This window comes from Mastomys coucha, unplaced genomic scaffold, assembly GCF_008632895.1.
Source record: "Mastomys coucha isolate ucsf_1 unplaced genomic scaffold, UCSF_Mcou_1 pScaffold13, whole genome shotgun sequence".
NCBI lineage: Eukaryota > Metazoa > Chordata > Mammalia > Rodentia > Muridae > Mastomys > Mastomys coucha.
This window is the reverse complement of record NW_022196895.1, coordinates 16,904,454-16,924,629: the sequence shown is the minus strand read 5'-3', so window position 1 is coordinate 16,924,629 and position 20,176 is coordinate 16,904,454. Positions and strand designations below refer to the sequence as shown.

The 20,176-nt window shown below is 41.3% G+C and overlaps 1 protein-coding gene across 1 annotated transcript in view; it reads right to left on the bottom strand.

Annotated features, from left to right (window-relative positions):
• Positions 1–5,417: 5,417 nt before the first annotated feature.
• Dsg3 (desmoglein 3) overlaps positions 5,418–20,176 on the bottom strand; it is a 31,766-nt gene continuing 17,007 nt past the window's right edge. The window contains exons 10-16 of the mRNA XM_031365051.1: positions 19,404–19,543; positions 16,551–16,778; positions 14,480–14,734; positions 11,224–11,366; positions 10,801–10,864; positions 8,221–8,447; positions 5,418–7,183 (exon numbers count right to left, since the gene is read on the bottom strand). Coding sequence (XP_031220911.1) covers positions 6,524–7,183; positions 8,221–8,447; positions 10,801–10,864; positions 11,224–11,366; positions 14,480–14,734; positions 16,551–16,778; positions 19,404–19,543 — 1,717 coding nt within the window. The 3' untranslated portion in view covers positions 5,418–6,523. The remainder of the gene's footprint in view (positions 7,184–8,220; positions 8,448–10,800; positions 10,865–11,223; positions 11,367–14,479; positions 14,735–16,550; positions 16,779–19,403; positions 19,544–20,176) is intronic.

The window sequence follows — 20,176 nt, the reverse complement described above, 5'->3', positions numbered from 1 at the left end:
GTAAAGGCGAGTGCTGTTCTTAGCTCACTCTTCTTCATTTGCCTCAGTCTGGGCTCCTAGCCCAGGAGATGAAGCTACCTATTTGGGGTGTATTCTCCTTCCTCAGTTGAAACTTTCTAGAAACACCCTCAGATACATTTCCTTCGTGATTCTAAATCCAATCGGGTTGGCAAGGACACTGAACCTTGTATTCACAGTGTATTCATACACTGTGAGTGTGAACATACAATTCATGTTTACTGTGTATGTAAACATACAATCCATGTTTAGTGAGTTCAGTGCACCCTAAAGGTCATAGTTTTGTGAGATGTAAGACTGAGAATATGCCGAGACTATTTGGCTGGTATAAAAGTGAAATGGACGTGACAGCCGATGTAGCTGTTAAATGTGCCACGGACGGAGTCTTTTTCAGTATATCTTTATTAATTCTTTGACAATCTCATACACTGGACTTGGATTGAGAGGACTCTTTTGAGGATATCGTCTTTATGCAGAGCACATTGCACTCAAGCTCTTCCACGTGGTTTGTCACTAGTTATCTAGATGATTCTTTAAGGTCTGGAGAAGAGTCTGTGACTTCCAGGTAGCTTGTTTTGGTGCTTATGATATCTATCAACAGGGGCTGTGATTAAGTTTAGCTTAAAGACTTGGTTCTGCAATTTAAAAGCCCTATCTGCCCTGTCTGACTGCCTATCTATCTACTTTCCATTAATTTAGCCATCCATCATCCATCATTTATCTATCAATAATCTATCTCCTATCATTTTTGTTTCACCTGTCTGCTGTCTCTGTGTGTGTGTGTGTGTCTGCCTTCCTGTCTGTCTATAGTCTATCAAGGTATCATCCATCTAGATATCTATCTGTATATCCGTGATTATGTTATATTATACATGTGTGTATGTTTAATATACGGTTTTGCTATATAGCCCAGACTGGCCTCAACAATCATGCCTGTTCTCTGGCCTCAGTCTTCTGAGTTCAGGGGTTATGATGTGAGCTATTATGGCAAACACTTTAAAATATGTTTTTTCTTTTTCTTTTTTTTTGCTCTAAGATGTTAATTAGAATAGGGGGCTCCTGCAGTCACAGGTGACTCTCAGCAGTACCCTCAGATCCTGTCCTGGTGACTACAACCTTGGTACATTTCCCCCAAAGCTGTTGTCTTGATTTTAATTCATATCACCACTATATCTGTATTTCTTTCCTTTACATTTATGGCAGAAAGTTTCAAGAGACAGAAGGACACAAACCTAAACATGGCCAACTTATTGGCTTTGGACAAATCTCAGCTCACTGTGAACGAGGTAAAGCAGCAGGAGCTTTGGATTTGTGGAAGGAGCTCTGTGGATTCTGGAACCTGGAATTTAAACGACTGTTAGTTTTCTTTACTTATTGGTTGTCCCTCTTCCATAAAAGCATCTCAGACTGTGTTCCTGAGTTAGTGTTAAGCCATGTAATTTCTGATTTGGAATTCCTTTTTGTAGACCAGGCAGAAGATGTGAAACAACAACAACAATAAAAACCAACCAACCAACCAAACAAACAAACAAACAAAAAAACTCAAACAAAAACCCCAAAAACCCAAACCAAACCAAACCAAACCAACCCAACCCAGACTGAGTGGCAGTAAGGAGTCTTCTTGTCTTTGTTTCCTAACTGTGAATATCCATGAAGCATACGTGCTTGTGACACTCTGTGAAGCTAGACAGTCCCACATGTGCCTGTCACACTCTGACTTTGCCACCCCGCCTCTTTCTCTCTCTGTGCGTGAAGTGTTGTCAAGGGTTACATGCACAGGTGTGTGCACGTGTCTGGAGGCTAGAAGTCAAATGCAATGCAGTTTCTCAGGTGCATTCCCCTCAGATCTGGGCATTTGCCTGGAGCTCACTGACAAGGGTAAGCTGGCTGGCCACCGAATATGGGGACCAGTCTTGTCACTGGCTCCAGTTATTATGTAGGTTTCGGAGACTGAATGTTTGGGAGAAAAAGTATAACAAAGCTTGACCAGCTGAACCATGTCCCCATCTCCAGTTTTGCCATGTTTAGGTCTTGAACTTTCTAAGAATAGAATCTAGTAATAGTTGTATAATTTACCTAAGTGACTTTCACTCTTCCGGTACTGATTCCGAATGTTCAGGGCATGTCATTCATCATTCTTCAAGAGTCTTCACCTTGCACTTGTCTTTACCCTGTTTTGTTTCCCTCTCTGTTATCTTCATCTAAACCCTATTGTCCAGATTTACAACAGAGAAAAGGCAAGACCCACCCAGAAGCAAGAGCCAATGCCTCGGCTCCTCTTAGAAGGAGACGTAATAGCACAACATTTATTTAGTGACAAAGCTACCATGAAGCTAGACTCTCTCAGCTGTGTCACAGTTACAGATTTCTGTCACAGCACATAAATGTCATTGTCACCTCTTTACACCAGCTTCTCTTTCCGTGTCATCATAGCAGGTTGGACTTTTGCCTGTAAGGTTACTCTTGTGGTCCAAACACACTGCGGGTGATTAAAAACATCCAATTTCTAACAGCTTACTGCTTTGAATTCATTGGGTATCACATCCACCCAATGCAATCCTGAACACCCACATGCTTCCTCATTGCTTGGGAGAATGAGGAAGAGGTACTGTCTAGAAACAAAACGTGACATACTGTTAAAAGATCCACATACACTTTTTCCCCTTTCCCTTCTCTCTCTTGCTCTGGCCCTGCTTGCTCCCGCCCAAAGGTTTTTCATTTGTTTCTCATTATGGGTGGTTGTGAGCCACCATGCGGTTGCTGGGATTTGAATTCATGACTTCCAGAAGAGCAGTCAGTGTTCTTAACCACTGAGCCATTTCACCAGCCCCAATTCATTTACACTTTTTTTTGTTTGTTTGTTTTTCGAGACAGGGTTTCTCTGTGTAGCCCTGGCTGTCCTGGAACTCACTCTGTAGACCAGGCTGGCCTCGAACTCAGAAATCCGCCTACAGCACATTTCTTAATAACCAGTACAGAGAGTCTCACCTTCACAGAGTGGTTAATGTTTATTGACAGTTTTATTACAACAATTGTTACACTATTTGCTTGCTCTCTCTATCTACCTACCTATCTATCTATCTATCTATCTATCTATCTACCTACCTATCTATCTATCTATCTATCTATCTACCTACCTATCTATTATGGGGGCATGCATGTGCCATAGTGTACATGTAGAGATCAGAGAAAAACTTTTGGAAGTTGGTTCTCTCATTCCACTATGTAGGTCTCACTGGTCAAGAGCAGGTTGTCAAGAGTGGCTGCAAGCACTTTTACCCTCTCACAGCTCTGTCACAGCTCTGTCACATGTTTTAATATGTACTGTTTAAAACATCGTTAAAATAGAAAGTCAAAGGACACTTCCATTTTTCTGCTTAAAACAATTTTTATTTTTGATAAAAAATACAGATACATTGTTACAAACAAAGAGAACTTCTTGGTCATTCCAAAGATCAATACATTTTTCAAACTTAAAAAGCACATTTAGATTTTTATTTGTATAAGCTTTACCACTGTGACCTGGTTTTGACTGCTTTTTAACAATGCAGCCAAATCTCCATCTTTGAAGGTTTTTTTTTTTTTTAAACTTCTTTTGAGACAAGGTCTCATGTAGCCAGGCTAGCTGTGTGGCTGAGGATGACTTTGAACGTCTGACCCTATTACTTCTATCTCCCAAGTGCTATGGTTACCATGTTTGCCGCCATGCCTGGCTCCAAATTTCTATTTGTTAAGATGGGCTTTAGGAGCTAAAGTTAAAATGCTTTGGGAAACCCGCTCCTGCCTTTGCACATTGAATCAGTGTTGTTCTTACTGATAATCTAACACTCATGGAAAAGCAGAAACAGGTGTAAGAATAACTGTTAAACTTATCCTGTCTAACTTTAAATGACTCAAACTATGATATTTATTTATTAGGCTCTGCACAATTACTGAGGGATTACCACTAATCTAAATGCCAGTCTGGTTACTAGCTCAACCGTGCTCCCCAAACACCCAATTTTGGGTTACTTTTGCTGCAGCAGTCTGGCATCCTGGGGAGGCCTATTACTCTGGCATGTGCTGTTGGTCCATCATGACTCCTAGAGACCTTCTTCTCTCCTCTCTTCCTCCTTCATCCCTTCTTCCTGCTCCTTCTCCTCATGCTGCCCACCTGTGACCCTCAGCCTGGTAACCCAAACTCCACCTCTCTCTATTCTCCCCAGTTATTGGCTTTTGCCAGTTTTATTTAACCAATAGTTTTAAATTGGGGAACAAGGTTTGCACAGCATCACTTGGTGAGGATCTGCTTGTTGTTGGGGGTTGGGGGGAAGAAGCAGATCTTGGGGGTCAGTATTTAGCATTTGAGTACATGGCAGTACCTCACTCAGAGCAACTCACTACAGAAGCCCAGAGTAGTGTCTGAGCTCTGGGACAGAGCACATTGCTAGGCAGAAGTAAAGGGTAGGCTGTACCACAGGCTGGACCCCTCTTACAGGCATACTGAAAGCCTTGTCTTGGAAACATGACTTCCCAGCACACTTGTCCTATTGCATACATTCCTGGTAGTTGCCATACTAGCAAAGGGAGAGCTAGTAGGCCTAGGGGCATTAGGTGTTTGCATCCACCTATCTTTAGATACTTTGTATCTGCTTTATGTATCTAGTGACATTAGAGGTTTGTTTCCACCTATCTTTTAGATACTTTGTATCTACTTTATGAATCCAATGTCATTAGGTGTTTGCTTCTACCTCAGTATCTTTAGATGGCATTTACTTTTAGAGTTAAAACATAATTAATACCCAGGGTTTAGATAACAATTTAAAACTTTTCTTATAAAAGGAAATTTAGTGCATGTGGTCTCTCATGGCTTAGCACTCAGGAGACTATCAGGAGAATGACAGCTTCAAGGCTTAGCATAACTACATAGCAGGTGCTAGGAGAGCCTCAGCTGTAGCAAGACCCTGTCTCCAAAAAAAAAAAAAAAAAAACCCTAAGAAAGCATACAAAACAAAACCAACCAACCAACCAACCAACAAACACCAGTATCAACAACAAAAACAAAAACTTTCAGAAAGAAAAATTAAAAGACCTACTTATACTATTAGAAATAACCGAGCTGGACAACAAGCTTGGAGATATTAGGCTAAGACAATAGCGTCCAGAAGCAGGTGAGGTAGGGTATTCTCTATGGGCTGAAGGGTGGGGTCATGAATAACCGGAAATGACCAGAACTACATTCCTGTAGGGTGACTTTCATGCGATATGGTTTAAACCAGTGCTTCCCAACCTGTGAGTCGAGCCTCCATTGAGGGGAGTCCAATGACCCATTTACAGCGGTTGTATGTCAAGTATCCTGCATATCAGATATTTACATAATAATCTATGATATGCAAATAAAACTATGGTTGGGGGTCGCGACACCATGAGGAGCTGTATTAATGGGTCTCAGCACGAGGGCGGCTGAGGACTTCTGTTCTACACGCCTACTCACATACCATCTTCATAACATACAGCATTAAGTTCCTACAGCTGGACAATTTCTTTTTTCACTTGACACTTACTTCACTATTTTCCTAAAATGATACACGTTCACGCACTTCTCTCCGTGTTTCTCCACAGCCCTTTTTGCTTAGAAGAGAAGCCATGCTTTCTATTCCCACAGACCCCGTTAGACGTTGTTAACTTCATGAACCTCACTGCACATCTTTTGAGTCATTCTACTCCCTGGCACTTACAAAATAAAGATTTCTTTGTTAAAGACTGACAGAGGATCAGCTTCCTAGGAGTGTCGATGAGGAAGTTCACTGTATTTTTCTTGGGCTAGATCAAAGTACACACAACGTATTATTTACACCATACTGAATTTTCTTACATGTTCTATGACATTTGTATTTCAAAATTGCCTTATTTTGAAGATACACAGCATATAGATAGAGCAAGTTAACCAGGCTCACACACAGCACTGGACTTGAGCAAAACAAAACAAAACAAGAAAACAAAACAAAACAAAAATCCAAAAACCAAAATCCCCAGCTGTCTCTATTGCCTTTATCCCAAGATGCCCTGTAAGCTACACCAAGCACCTCAAATTCCCATTATTATTACTAATACTCTCACATCCTTATTAATGACACCAGAATGGGTGGTAGAGAGAGAAACTTGAACTCAACAAGGAAGCTAATCTACTAACCCACACTGCATTTTAAGGCAATGGCATCTTCCTTTGGTGTTGATACTATAGAAATGTGAAGATGCTTGGGAAATATTCCTGTCTAACATCTTAGAAAATTAAAAAATATATATATACAGGTTTACTCTGGTTGAAAAAAAATCAGATAATTAGAAATGACAACATACCCAGCTTTCATATATGAATTATATGTGGAATATATATATTTGAATTATACTTATGATCAGAGATTATCCACTAATAGCCAAATTAGTCCAACAGTGCTGGGTTTAAAAAAGATATGGAGGTACAAATATCCCAATTTGCCTGGTATGTTTTTCCAGTGTGCTTTGGTCATAGGTGGGAACAGGCTTCTTTTGTATAGAGCATGCTATATGAGCCTCGTAGCTCTGTGGGAGCCACTATGCTGCCAGAAGCAGTAGGAAGGGGGCAAATGACCCTTTCTGTTACAGTGACGTTTTGCGTGACACATGGGTCAAAAGTGACAGTGGTGGGTTGTACAAAGGAACCTGAAGTTGAGTAAGTTTCTGTGAGCAAGTAGTTACCAAGCTGCAGAGGGTCGGGGATGGCAACAGCAGGGTGGACAGACCCAGAAGTGGATAAAACAGAAGTATCTTGGTTGCCTGACAATGTATGGCACACTTTAGAACCCGTTTGAGTGACTCCCAGGTTGCCAGGCAAAGTCTGGTACCTGTTAGAACCTGCCTGAGAGCCTTCCGTAGAGCGAGCACAGGTGTCAGCCCCAGCATGACTTTCTTTAGGGCCTGGCTTTGCTTGCTTGGCTTCGTCATCAATACCGAGACAGATTTCTGCAAGCTTTTTAAATTTGGGGCCAAGGGAGTCCAAGAAGTTGTCGTCTAGTTCGTCGGCAAAAAAGCTGCAGGAGCTGAGGGTGGGAGAACGGGGGACAGCATCCTCGCCTTCGTCATCGTAGATCAGCAAACAGTCATTCACTTCGCGCTCATCCTCTTCCTCAGCATAGGCGAATGATTTCTAAAGATGGAGGAGAAGGAGGAATGAACCTTATAAAGACCATCGGATCCTGTTCATGAACCTCAAGGCTGGAGTAAAACACCTACATTAGGTATTCCACACACGTGATGAGAATCTTCTTTTTTATACCTGTTTGGTTATTTTTCCCCCTTGGTTAGCTAAAATGTTTTCATTTATTTATTTTTATTGTTAGTGTGTTTTTTTAGCTAGTGCTCAATAGAATGAGTTTATGACATCTTTACACACATATATATCCTTGATCTTTGTGTTTATTTAGACTGGCCTTACCCTTTCTTGCTCTCCTGTCTCTCTCCTGCTAGCCCCTTTCCTTTCCTTTGATTTCCTCCTAAGCTTTCATTCCCTATCTATTAATATATAGTTAAATATGTTTTTTTTCAAATGAGAGAAAACACGAGATAGTTTCTTCCCATTACCATTCCGTGTCCCTCCTCCTCTCTGTCATCCTCCCTTCGCCTCTTCCTTCTGAGCAATCCCCTCCTACCTTCATGTCATAGATAAAATTAAATCTAGATTCCACATATTAGAGAAAGCATGATATGTGTCTTTCTGAGTGTGGCTTCAGGGAATACTCTTTAATGAAAATTCCTGTTTGGGGATTTGCCGATGTGGCTGACATTCCATCAAAGAATCTAACCTAGCTTATGTTTTAGTTCTTGATTTTATCTGGATTCCAATCTCCATAGGAACTGTATATGGTGTCTGGATCTTATCACTGGAGTGCTTAATCTGTGTGTTGTGGTAGGAACAGATTTTCCAACATGCATCGAGACAGTTTTCACTCCACAGGGACTTTGTGTTAACATAATCCTTGCCAGTTTGTCTTGGGAGTTTCAACTAGTGACTCAATTTTGACAGCCACCAAAATTACCTGATTTATTTTGACAAAAGGAAGCTTCTATTTCCTTACATTTTAAAAAGCATAGAAAAATGATTCTTAGAGTGAACATACACCATTAAGTAAGCAGATGATCTGTATAAATGAGATAACTAAGCCTGACAATCTGCTACCCAGTTACCTGAGAGAAGTAGGAGCCTAGGAAAGTCATGTTCACGGGCGCAGCATAGTCCTTCAAAGTCCCTCCAGTGGAATGCCTCGTTCTCATTGTTCCTGAATGACCCAAGGAACAGGGACCAAGTGCCGCTGCAGCTCCTGATCCAGTAGCCCCTCCCAGCTTGGTAGTCATTTCCATTCCTGAAGCACCTTCTACCACGGTTCCTCCAGCGTATGTATTTGTGCAAACTTCTAGAGACGGGGAGAAAGAGAGATCTCTAATATTTCATGCTATGATTTTTTTTTTTTGTTAAAGCTCCTGTATATGCCTCTGTGTGTACACTTGTGGGCATGTTCACAGGCATGTGCATGTCCATGTGGGTGTCTGTGCATATGTGTACATGTAGAAGTAGGAATTTAATCCTGGGGGTTGTTCCTTAGGACCCTGTCCATCTTTTTTGAGTCAAGGTCTCTCACTGGTCTGGAACTTGCTGATTCTGCTAGGTGCTCTGACCAGTGAGACCGGGGAACTGCCTCTCCCGCCTCCCCAGTGCTGTGAGTATAAGCACGTGCCACTATGCTTAGCTCTTTTGATGACTCAGGACCTCATGCTTGCACAGTAAGCTCTTGACTAAGTTATCTTTTCAGTCCCCACAGTTCTTTCCTTTTTGATGCTCATGAGCAGTTACCATGTAAAGCAACATTTAGAGGGCAAGCGCAATGATATGGCTGGGCATTGACATTCTGGTAGACTTATGTGAGAGCAACAGAGTGGGGGTTCAGGGGGAAGGGGCAGGTGGAAGGCCCTGAAAACGGATGTCAGTTGAAGAGTACAGGGGAAATACATTGTCAGTGGCCATAGCCAGAAACAAACAGACAGAGAAAGTGGAAAGACCCAATAGTCAGCAAGTAGCCATGGACAACTTCAGAACTCCTGTGTTCTCAGGAACACTAACACTGCAATCAAACTGGTCATTGAGTTTCAGTGTGGAAACTGAAGAGAGGGAGGGCCTCCATGATGTCCATCAAAGTAATAAGTGATGTCCAAGGAAAATGTACAGAATTAAGGTTGATCTTCCCGTTTCTTTCATATTATGCTTTCCTAGATTATTTTAATCTTTTACATTTTATTTATGTGTGTGCGTGTGTGTGTGTGTGTGTGTGTGTGTGTGTGTGTGTGTGTGAATATGGGCACATGTGTATGGATGTCCACAGGCAGGATGTCAGAGCAGGATGTCCAAACCCCCGGAACTGGAGTTAAATGTGTTTGTTAACCACCCAGTGTGGGTACCAGGAACTGAACGATGCCAGGCCTTTAGAGGATGAGCTAGCACTCTTAACCCCTGACCCATTTCTCAGCTCAGCACCTGTTAACTTTTACAGGCAATTCTGAGTTTAGTCTTTGCTCAATAACAGGAGAAGCAAGGGAGAATCAGAGAAGCTGCTAAAGGCTGGCAATTGGAGATAACTTGTGCAGGTTCTTGCTAACTATAGAATTAAGAGTAAAATCCAGTAAGACTGAAGGTCTTATTGCTCGATAGTTTGCAGTATACTTCCGACAATGAGATAACATGATTAAAATAGTCACTTGGTAAATACAAAGCAATAACAAATTCACTTAAATGCCAGGCTTCAGTCGTCATGCCCCATAGTGACTATGACTAACTTAACTCAAATCTGGACATAGTTCATGCTGTTACATGAGGAAAAGGGGCAGGATTGAACACACACACACACATACACATACATACACACTCATACACACATACATGCATACACACCTGCACACACACACACACACACCGTGGAGATGTACACACATGAAGCACGGATGTGCTAACATGAGACCTGACAGGCAAACACAACCCTACCTGAGCTACCATAGACAGGGTTAGTGGTGGGCACAGTTTTGGCTTACATTTTTATTTAGAATTTTCTAATGCTGTAAAATATTTCCAAATTAAAAAATACTAATTAGGGGTTGGAAAGATAACTCAGAGGTTAAGAGCGCTGGCTGCTCTTTTGAAAGCTCTAGGTTCAATTCTCAGTGTCTTATGTAACAGTTCACAGATGACTATAACCCCAGGCATGCACATGGTACACAGATATAATGAAGGCAAAGTACCCAGAAGGAAAATAAAACAATAAATTTAAAAAGTCTTTAGATTTTTAAAACAGTGACATCATCGAGTGAATTAACTCAAGGAGGGCAGACTAATGCCAGAAGAATTAGGATAGAAATATTAAGGTTAATTAATTAATAGAAATATTAAGCCAGCCTCTAACTTCAGGGGTGATGGTTCCTGTTGTGCACACACACGTGCAATTATTGACTGCTCCTTAATTTTGACTAGTTCTTTAATCCACCCTTGCTTTTGGAGACAAATTTCAAAAATAAATTTCAGCTACTTGGGAGGCTGAGGCAGGAGGACTTCAAGTTCAAGGCCTGCCTGGGCAAATTAGTGAGACCCTGTCTCAAAAATAGAAAGCGTAGGAAAGAACAGGGTCTGTAGCTCATTGCGGAACACTTGCTTAGTGTACATGAAGCCCTGAGTTCAAATCCCAGTACAAATTAAGTAAACAAAGAAATTTGACGTTCACTCACCAGAGCTTTCCATAAAATCTGCTCCATTGGTTGTGACCGGAGGAACACAAATATTTGTGATTTCCTGCAAATTATATATATATAATTATATTATATAAATTAATATATTAAATAATATATTAAATATATTAATTAATAATATATTAATAATTAATATATTAAATTATATAAATATATTTCAGAGCAATATAGGTGAAGTATGGTCCCTTGTAAGTGATGGTTTTACAATTCTTCTAGGAGTGGCTATTTTTTGGATGTGACATCTGTAAAGCAGGCATCCTAAAAGTTCCCATGCACGAGTCTCAGCTCCCCACTGAGGACCGAGATGGACCTCGATATCCCTCTGTTCCTCTTCCCTATTTCTACAGGAATCATTCTCCTGCTACATAATTGCAGGAACTACTTTATAAACTCAGTCCTCACCTTGTCTTCGGGCTGAGCTCCTTCGATTCCCCACTGATGAATTGTACCTTCCGAACCATCGGGCACTGGGATAAAGCCACCTGTCCCTGCTCCTCCAATGGGACCTGACCCACAGTCACAGGTCAGAAGCAGAAGTGGGGCCACTGGTCAGGAACAAGGAGACAGAGAATGGTTGAATCCATTGGAAACTATTTAACATAGCCATTGTCAAAATGTTACAAAGGCAACACAATAGTTTAAACATTAAAGGGTTATATTTAATGGAAGCAAAATTGGTGCCTATAGTACACAATTTAGTAAGTGAAACACGGTAATTTTCCAATGATCATGAGCTAAAGAAGAAGGCAGAGACATTTATTGAAGGATTTGTACAGTTTCTCAATCCTTTTCCATAGTATATATTAAAAATCATTACTATTATTGTTGTATTTATATATAGTGAGTGTATCTATTGTGTCCCATAAATATGCACATAACTAGGATACCTCCATAGGCAAGATTTTAGGTGGTTTTGACAACACTTCAGCAATCTGGTCTTTAGTAATTTCTTAGTAAATGGTAATTGACCAGCAAAGTACAAGAGCAACTAGAGATGGTTTAGTCAATGGCTGTCAGTGCTCTGTGTGTGTGTGTGTGTGTGTGTGTGTGTGTGTGTGTGTGTGTGCGTGCGTGCATGTGATGCATGTGAGTATTGGGGGTGCGAGGTACTGGGAACTGGAACTTGGGTTGCATTCAGAGTCTGTTCTCTTAAGCTCAGAGGCCTTATCAGTGCACTTTTAATTGTGAAGTGAGAATCCGTAGCATGGAAGATCTTCCAGTCATTGCATCATTCTGCTAATGGGCTAAGAAATATTCTTTTGGAAACATTTATTTCGTACGCATGGGTGTTTTGCCTACATCTATCTCTGTGTGCCATGTGTGTGCCCTATGCATGCAGAAGCCAGAAGAAGGTGTCAGTTTCCCCAGAACTGGAGTTACTGGCAGTTGTTAACTACCGTGTGGGTGGAAAGATTGGAATCCAGGTCCTCTGGAATAGCAGCCAGGGCTCTGAGCTGATGATCCATCTCTCTAGCTCCAGAAATACTAATTTTTGAAAGCAGGTGTTTATCGTTCTCTGTTGTCAATGACTCATCTTCTCTGTCCTGTCAAGGCCACAGGAACCCTATGCTTGACCTGCCCACTTACAAGTTGAGTAGCTCACTGAAGGGTTTTAGGGAGCTCAGTCTCTAAATCGGACTGCTAAGGTTTGCGCTTTGGATGCACCGCTCTCCAGCTCTGTAACCCCAAATGCGTTCTGTGATATTTCTTTGCTCAGCTAACTCATCTGTTCAAAATGGAAATGAAATGGTGCTTTCATCATGGTTGTCTGATAGATGGAAGACAGTGATGTATGCTATGAAGACCTGCTAGCATTGCTAGAATGAACTACATAATTATGCAAATTGGATCAGTCCTATATGACTTTATAAGTAGGTCAAGTTACAAAATAGATGGGATGTAATTGATATACTATCTTGAAATTTAATATAGGGCTTATATAAATTGTATTTCTTTGGATTTATCTTTAAAATATTTTATTTTTAACTATGTGCATATGTATGTGTCTGTGTGTAGGTATGTACATGTGATTGCACATGTCTCTGAAGGCAAGAAGAAGAAGGCACTGGATCTCCTGAAGCTGGGTTTATAGGTAGTTGTGAGCCATCAAAAATATGTGCTGGGAACTGAACTCAGGTTTTATGCAAGAGCCATATGCTCATAATAACTGAGCCATCTCTCTGTCCCCTAAAGGGGACATGATATTTCCAAAGACAGTTGAAGTATAATGTTATCATGAGAATTTGTTTTAACATTAATGTTTTATGACATAATAATAAACTAAGGAATTATTGTGAATTTGTTAAGGATCTCTTGTTTATACAACTCCTTTCACAGTTCCTTTAACTAGAGGGTAGAGGACTCTCACATTCAGAGAACCATTTGATGAACAAAATTTTGACTAAAATGAAAAATTTCAGAAGTCTATCTATTGAATAAAATAAATGCATGTTTATAAAGAGGTAGTACAGACATGTAATTTCCCTAAATGTCTTCACTACTATGTGTGAACATTAGAATGCTTTTAAAAAGAACTTTTATATGTATATAAAATAAGTACTACATGAGAGTCTGGAGTTATGGGTGATTGTGAGCCTCACATGGGCGCTGGGAATTGAACTTGGGTCCCCTGCCAGAAAAACAAGTACTCCCCACAACTGAGGCATCTCTGCAGCCCAGGTATGGACACTTTAAAGGGATACACACGAGGCATAAACTTTGTTTTGAGCACTTGTTGGATTAAACAATAAATTCTCAGACTGGAAGTTCTGTTAACGTGCACCTGGATGTGGATCCTAACGTGGGTCCTTTCTAACATACCTGGATGTGGATCCTAACGTGGGTCCTCTCTAACGTACCTGGATGTGGATCCTAATGTGGGTCCTCTCTAATGCACCTGGATGTGGATCTTAATGTGGGTCCTCTCTAACGTTATCTGACCAGCATCCTTTTATTTTAGGGTCTCGCAAGACTTGTCTATGCATCTGAGATGTTTATGTTCATTTTAGAAAGCCCATGTTTATGCATAAAGGCACCGTTTTAAGTGTGAACATTATTGACTGAATGTAGAATAGCTTTATAATTTCTCCCTCTCATATCCACCCTCCCCCATATGTGTGGAATATGCTTATGAGCACACACCTGGATGAGTGTGCTTATGAAGGCTAGAGGGCAGCCATGGATATCATCCCTTAGTGTTGTCCACTTTTTGTTTGGCAGGCACGCTCCATGCCCAGAGCTTTGCTAAGTAAACTAAGCTAGCTGGCCAGTGAGCAGCTCTAGGCATTAGCTTGTCTCTGCCTCCCATCTTGCTATGGCTGGTATATAAGCATTCTCCATTGTACCTGGCTTTTTAGGTGGGTGCTGGAGATCGAACTCAGTTCCTCAGCTTGTGGAGAAAACACTTTACTGACTGAGCCAGTCCCCCAGCCCTGTTTTTTTTTTCCTCAAAATGTTTGCATATATGACCAGTTTTGCTATATTTAAATTGTTGCTAACTGACAAGCTAAACTCATTTCAGAATCTTCCTGCAATTTCTTTCAGCTTGGCCCGTCAAGCAGCTAGAGAATGACACTTCTCACATTGTACAGATGAGCACAATGGCTTTTGTGAATGACATCGCTGCCATGGACTCTGAAGAATATATCTGTTTACTCACATAGCAACATCAGGAGTCCTAGCAGGATCAAGCCAATAGCAGCAGGTCCCAGCCTCCCAGATGACTCCCCATAGGTGTTAGGCTCTCTGCTCGGGAATGGGGCTCTGCACATACTCCGGTCATCACACTGACACACTGTCAGGGTCAAGCTCTCTGGTGTGTCACACTGCCCACCCTGATTGTCCTTCACGATGACTGGGACATTGTATACTCCTGGAGACACATGCTGCTGGGCTTGTAGAAGTGCTGAGGTAGCTACAAAAAAAAAAAAAGCAAAACCAAATCAAACAGTGAAACGAGGCATCATTTGGTCTTAAAACTTCTCGTTTGTGATAATGGTGGTAGAATTGTCTTGGCATCCTGGTCACAAATAGCAGAGCTGGTGTGATTGGAGCAGTGCTGAGTGGTATAAGAGGTTGGAGTGTGTTGGTCTGTCTGTCACAAGTGTTCCATCCGTGGCATGTGGACCACACGTGGCCCAAAATAGCTATAGATGCAGCCCAATGTAAAATTGTAAAATTAAAACACTAAGACATTGTTTTTGCTTGTTTGGTTTAGTCTGATTGTTAAGTAATGATTCAAATCATTAGAAGACAACTTCATAGTGTTGTATCATGAAGCACATTGTCATGAAAAAATAAACATATATATAAAAAAGTATACATATATATATATAAATATGCACATACATATACATATACATATACTTTTGCAGCCCCCACATTGTGGGTTGGATATCCCTATGTGGCTCAAGATAATTCTTCTTCATACAATGGGTCCCAGAGAAGCCTAAAGATTGGGTGCCTCTTGGATCCTCTTCTTGTCACTCTTTCTGGTAGTCTGACAGGTCCACGAGTCTCCTCCAAAAGGCCCTATGTTGCCTTTCCCACTAAAGAGGATGGGAAATGCTCATCACACAAATATCAGGTCCCTGGCCTGGCCTTACCCACTCTTTTGTATGTCTGTACCAATACTCACAGGTACATGGCCTCACTGGCCTCATGTATGCCTTTAACTCCGACACCACATCTGACTCACTGAAATACACTCTCATCTTTGGGGATGCTCTCTCATCTGCTCATTGTGTTTCTCATGCCCAGTGTCTAGGTAACAGGGTTCCTAGTGCTGAGGCCCACTGACTGACCACTGAGCATCACTTGTTGGTTGCCCATCTCTATATCACCTCTCCCTAAGTAGGGACCCTAGCAATGCTGTGTTGTTTGAACCCTTCTGGAACCCACATAGCCCCTGACATTGTGCCGCAGCTACCCAGTTTGCACTGCCCAAGCACACTCAATTCAATCACCCCCATTCCACTACTCCCCAGGAATTGATCCTGGAACCTTGTGAATGCTAGGTGTGTGCAGGACCACTGAGCTGTATTTCCAGCTGTCAGTTCATTGACAATTTATCTATCTGGTAAACTATTTGGAGACCAATGGAACATGTACAGTTTGGAGCTATCTCTTTAAATAGGATCAGAAGTGACAGGGGGGAGGTCATGCAGAGCAAAATCTTTGGTATCTCTGGCCATGGCTAACATATGACTGCAGGGTACCATGGAGCACATCCATGAGAAAAAGTAAGATCTGTACAAAAACAGCCATAGGAAAATGAGTTTATGGAGGGTTAGAAGTAGCTTGATGGTCACTGCACAGTCCAGGAAGGGAGACTTTTATTAAGTCTATGAGACTTTTGAAAACCACAGGAAATAGTAAATATGATACACTTTAGGAGGGAAGGATTCACTCTTCTTCACTGGCTAGTGGGTCTGTAGATGTCAGTCTTCCGTGCTCTCAAGGTTGCCTCTTAAATGGCAGGCCCCAGTCCAGGCTGGGCTGCACAGAGACCTTAGCTCAACAGTGATACTAACAAACCCATGAAACAGCAAATAGTGAGTGATAGAATTCATATCGTTCCTCTTCTCCTCAGAAGAGAACAGATTCACATCTTAGTTTTAAAGAAATGGGCTCAGTCTTTCTTAGAAAGAACCTTTGTCAAAGGGATTCATCTTCCTCCGGAAATACAAAGCAGCCGCAGCTGTTTTTCTATGGAAGTGAGTCTAACTCACCGTTCAGTGTGGTGATGGTCCACATCACCGGCAGCTTCAGTGGCTGCTCCTCCAGAGACACTGTGTAGGGGCCAGCGTATGTACCCCTGTCCAGGGTTCTCACTGAGAGGGTCACAGAGGGTGAAGAAGTACAGATGTCTCTCTTCTCGAGGACAACTGATGGACAGTTTTCATTAAAACTGGGCACTTCCACATATACTGTGCCTGTGGAGGTCTTACCAGTGTTTTCTGTAAGAATAATAATTGAGTGTTAAAGAAATGCAAAGAGTAAAGCACAGAAAATCGCCTGCCTTTTGCTCTTTCTGACTCCTCCCCCCGCCTTCTTCCGTATTGTTCAGCTCCCCTCCTCTTGTCTTTCTGTCTCTCCAGCTTTCTTTCTTTGCCTGTTTTTCTCCCTCCCTTCCCCTCTTCCTCCCTTCCCCTCTTCCTTCCTTCCTTCTTTCCTTCCTCCCTCCCTTCCTTTCTCTCTTTGTTTGTTTGTTTCTTTTTCCTTCCTTCCTTCCATTCTTCTCTCTCTCCCTCCCTTCTTTTCTTCTTCTCCTCTCTCTCTCCCTCTCCTTTCCACTCCCCTCTCTCTGATGAAGAGTTGCTCTAGGTTTCTCAAGCTGTCTGTGGACTCCTGCCCCCGACTCCTGAGTAGCTGGGAGAGTAGGTGTGCCACTGCATTCATCTTAAAAAGAAAAAGAGTGTTCTGTATTTCTTTTTTGCTTTCAAGCTAGGGTAACTTCTCATGAAAAATTATATTTTTATTCTCAGGAGTAAAAGGACATCATCCTATTTCTGTAGCTAATAAAACAATTTAAGCTCACCAAGTTGCCTAGTGTCTCTAGCAAGCAGCATTAGTATTAGTCAAATATTCTTGATATCAAAGTAATTGATTCACTGATTACAAATAAAATCATTATAAAAATAATAGCTTGTAAAGCTGTGGCCATATCTGTAATCAGGAGACAAAAGATTCTTGCGCCTGCAACTTGAACCCAAGTATTTGGAATAAGACATTATATTTATTGCTTAAGACTTAAAAGCTTACTGGAGCTGGGTGTGATGGCACTGGCTTTTTAAAGCCACTACTCAGAAAGCAGGTGGATCTGTATGAGTTTGAGACCAGCCTCATCTACACAGTGAGCCACAGAGTCAGATCTATATATGAGCCCCTACTTACTTCAAAAAACAAACAATTTAGAGAAGAAAATCTGAAAATGTTGACAGCAAACAACAAAATAAAACTCTCCCAGGTGGGATATAGTGAGTTAGGGTGATTTTCCCAAATGTTAATATTTGTGATGCTTATTTCTCAATGTTTACTAAGCTGAGTCTAAATTAATTTTACAGATGGGGAAAATATACATTCTATGAATATTATTTTACGACATCTCAGGAGAGAAAATGTTATTGTTTAATGGTATGACTATGCAGGTTCTATATAGAAAACTCACAAAGTAAGGGTATATTTGCAGTGTCATTTGTTGATGTCTATAGGAGTTTTTACTGGTTCTCTAAAACTCAAATATTTTTGTGAGTCAAAAAAGTTCTCGTGGGGCTAGAGATGTGGCTCAGTGGATGAGAAAACGTGATGTCCAAGCATGAGGACCCAGGTTTGGATCCTTAGCACTATGTAAACAGCTGTGGCTGCTGTGTGTTTACTCATAGCCCTGCCTCTAGGGCCTGCTGGGTACCCTCATTGCTCCAGGTTAAGCAAGGTAGCCTGTCTCAAGTGACTAAGGCACACACTGATGAAACACAACATCTTCCTCTGGGCTCTACAAATGCATTGGCACATGCACCCCCATACATATATAGATGAATATACATCACACACACACACTTACACACACACACTCACACACACTACACACACTCACACACCACACACACACACTCACACACATTCACACACACACTCACACTCACACACACTCACACACACATTCACACACACACTCACTCATTTTCTCCCTCATCCATAGTGAACCAAAGAGTTATGGGTGCTATCAACTAAGCTTACACACACTCACACACACACTCACACACACATTCATACACATTCACACACACACACACTCACACACACACTCACACACATATTCACGCACATACATTCACACACTTATACACACACTCACACACACTCACACAAACACATTCACACACACTCACACACATTCACACACACACACACACACACACACACGTTTTCTCCCTCACTCATAGTGACCCAAAGGGTTATAGGTGCTACCAACTAAGCTGACACACACTCACACACACACTCACACACACACACACACTTACATACATTCATGCACATACATTCACACACTCATACACACACTCACACAAACACATTCACACACATATTCACACACACTCACATTCACACACACACACTCACACACATTCACACACACACACACACTCACACACACTCATACACACACACACACACGTTTTCTCCCTCACTCATAGTGAACCAAAGGGTTACAGGTGCTACCAACTAAGCTGACACTCACACACACTCACACACACTTACACACACACACTCACACACACTGACACTCACACACACATTCACACACACACACACACACACACACACACACACACACACACACACGTTTTCTCCCTCACTCATAGTGAACCAAAGGGTTACGGGTGCTACCAACTAAGCTGAGAAGTGGAAATTCTTAGTTTCTGTTAGGTTCAGGTGTGGTATCTCAGACTCAAGGCCCAAAGTCCCTAGATAATGATCTTTAGTGATAAGGGAAATATATAAAACTGTCATGAGCATCTACTGTGGAAGAGATGCTATTTGAAATAACATTTCATTCAAAACCATTGAAATATCTTTCTTACCGTCTATGGCCAGAACCTCAGCAGAGATTGTCTTGTTGACTATGAAAGTAGAATCTCGCTCAATGTTTTTGATAAATTTGATTTGAGCAGTTTTTGAATCAATAACGAGCAAACCACCGTCATTACGACCCAGGACATATCTGTTTTATCATAGAAAAATATTATTTATCTAATAAATATTTCTTTTCTTTCTTTCTCTCTTTCTCTCTCTTTCTTTCTTTCCTTCCTCATGTATTTTAAAAAGATTTATTTATTTATTTCATGTATTGTGAGTACACTGTTGCTGTCTTCAGAAACACCAGGAGAGGATGTCATCCCATTACAGATGGTTGTGAGCCACCATGTAGTTGCTGGGAATTGAACTCAGGACCTCTGGAAGAGCAGTCAGTACTCTTAACCACTGAGCCATCTCTCCAAGCCCTAATAAATATTTCTTATGCAATCAACATATTTATGCATGATCTGAAATCTTGTGTATATACTTAATAAAAAATATCAGGGTGCTAGAGAGATGGCTCAGTACTCAGGAGAACTAGTCACTTTTATGGAGGACCTGGGTTTGGTTCCCAGCACCCACATGGCAGCTCAGTTCTAGAATATCTGATGCCCTGTTCTGGCACCTTGAATAACTGCACACACAATGCACAGACACATAAAATAAACATGAATCAATCTTATAAAAAAAATCAACACTTCAAATTCTTACATATGCATTAGTCTGGCTACTCAGTCTTTGGCTGTGAAAAACAATAAAACAGGGTAAGTAAGCTATG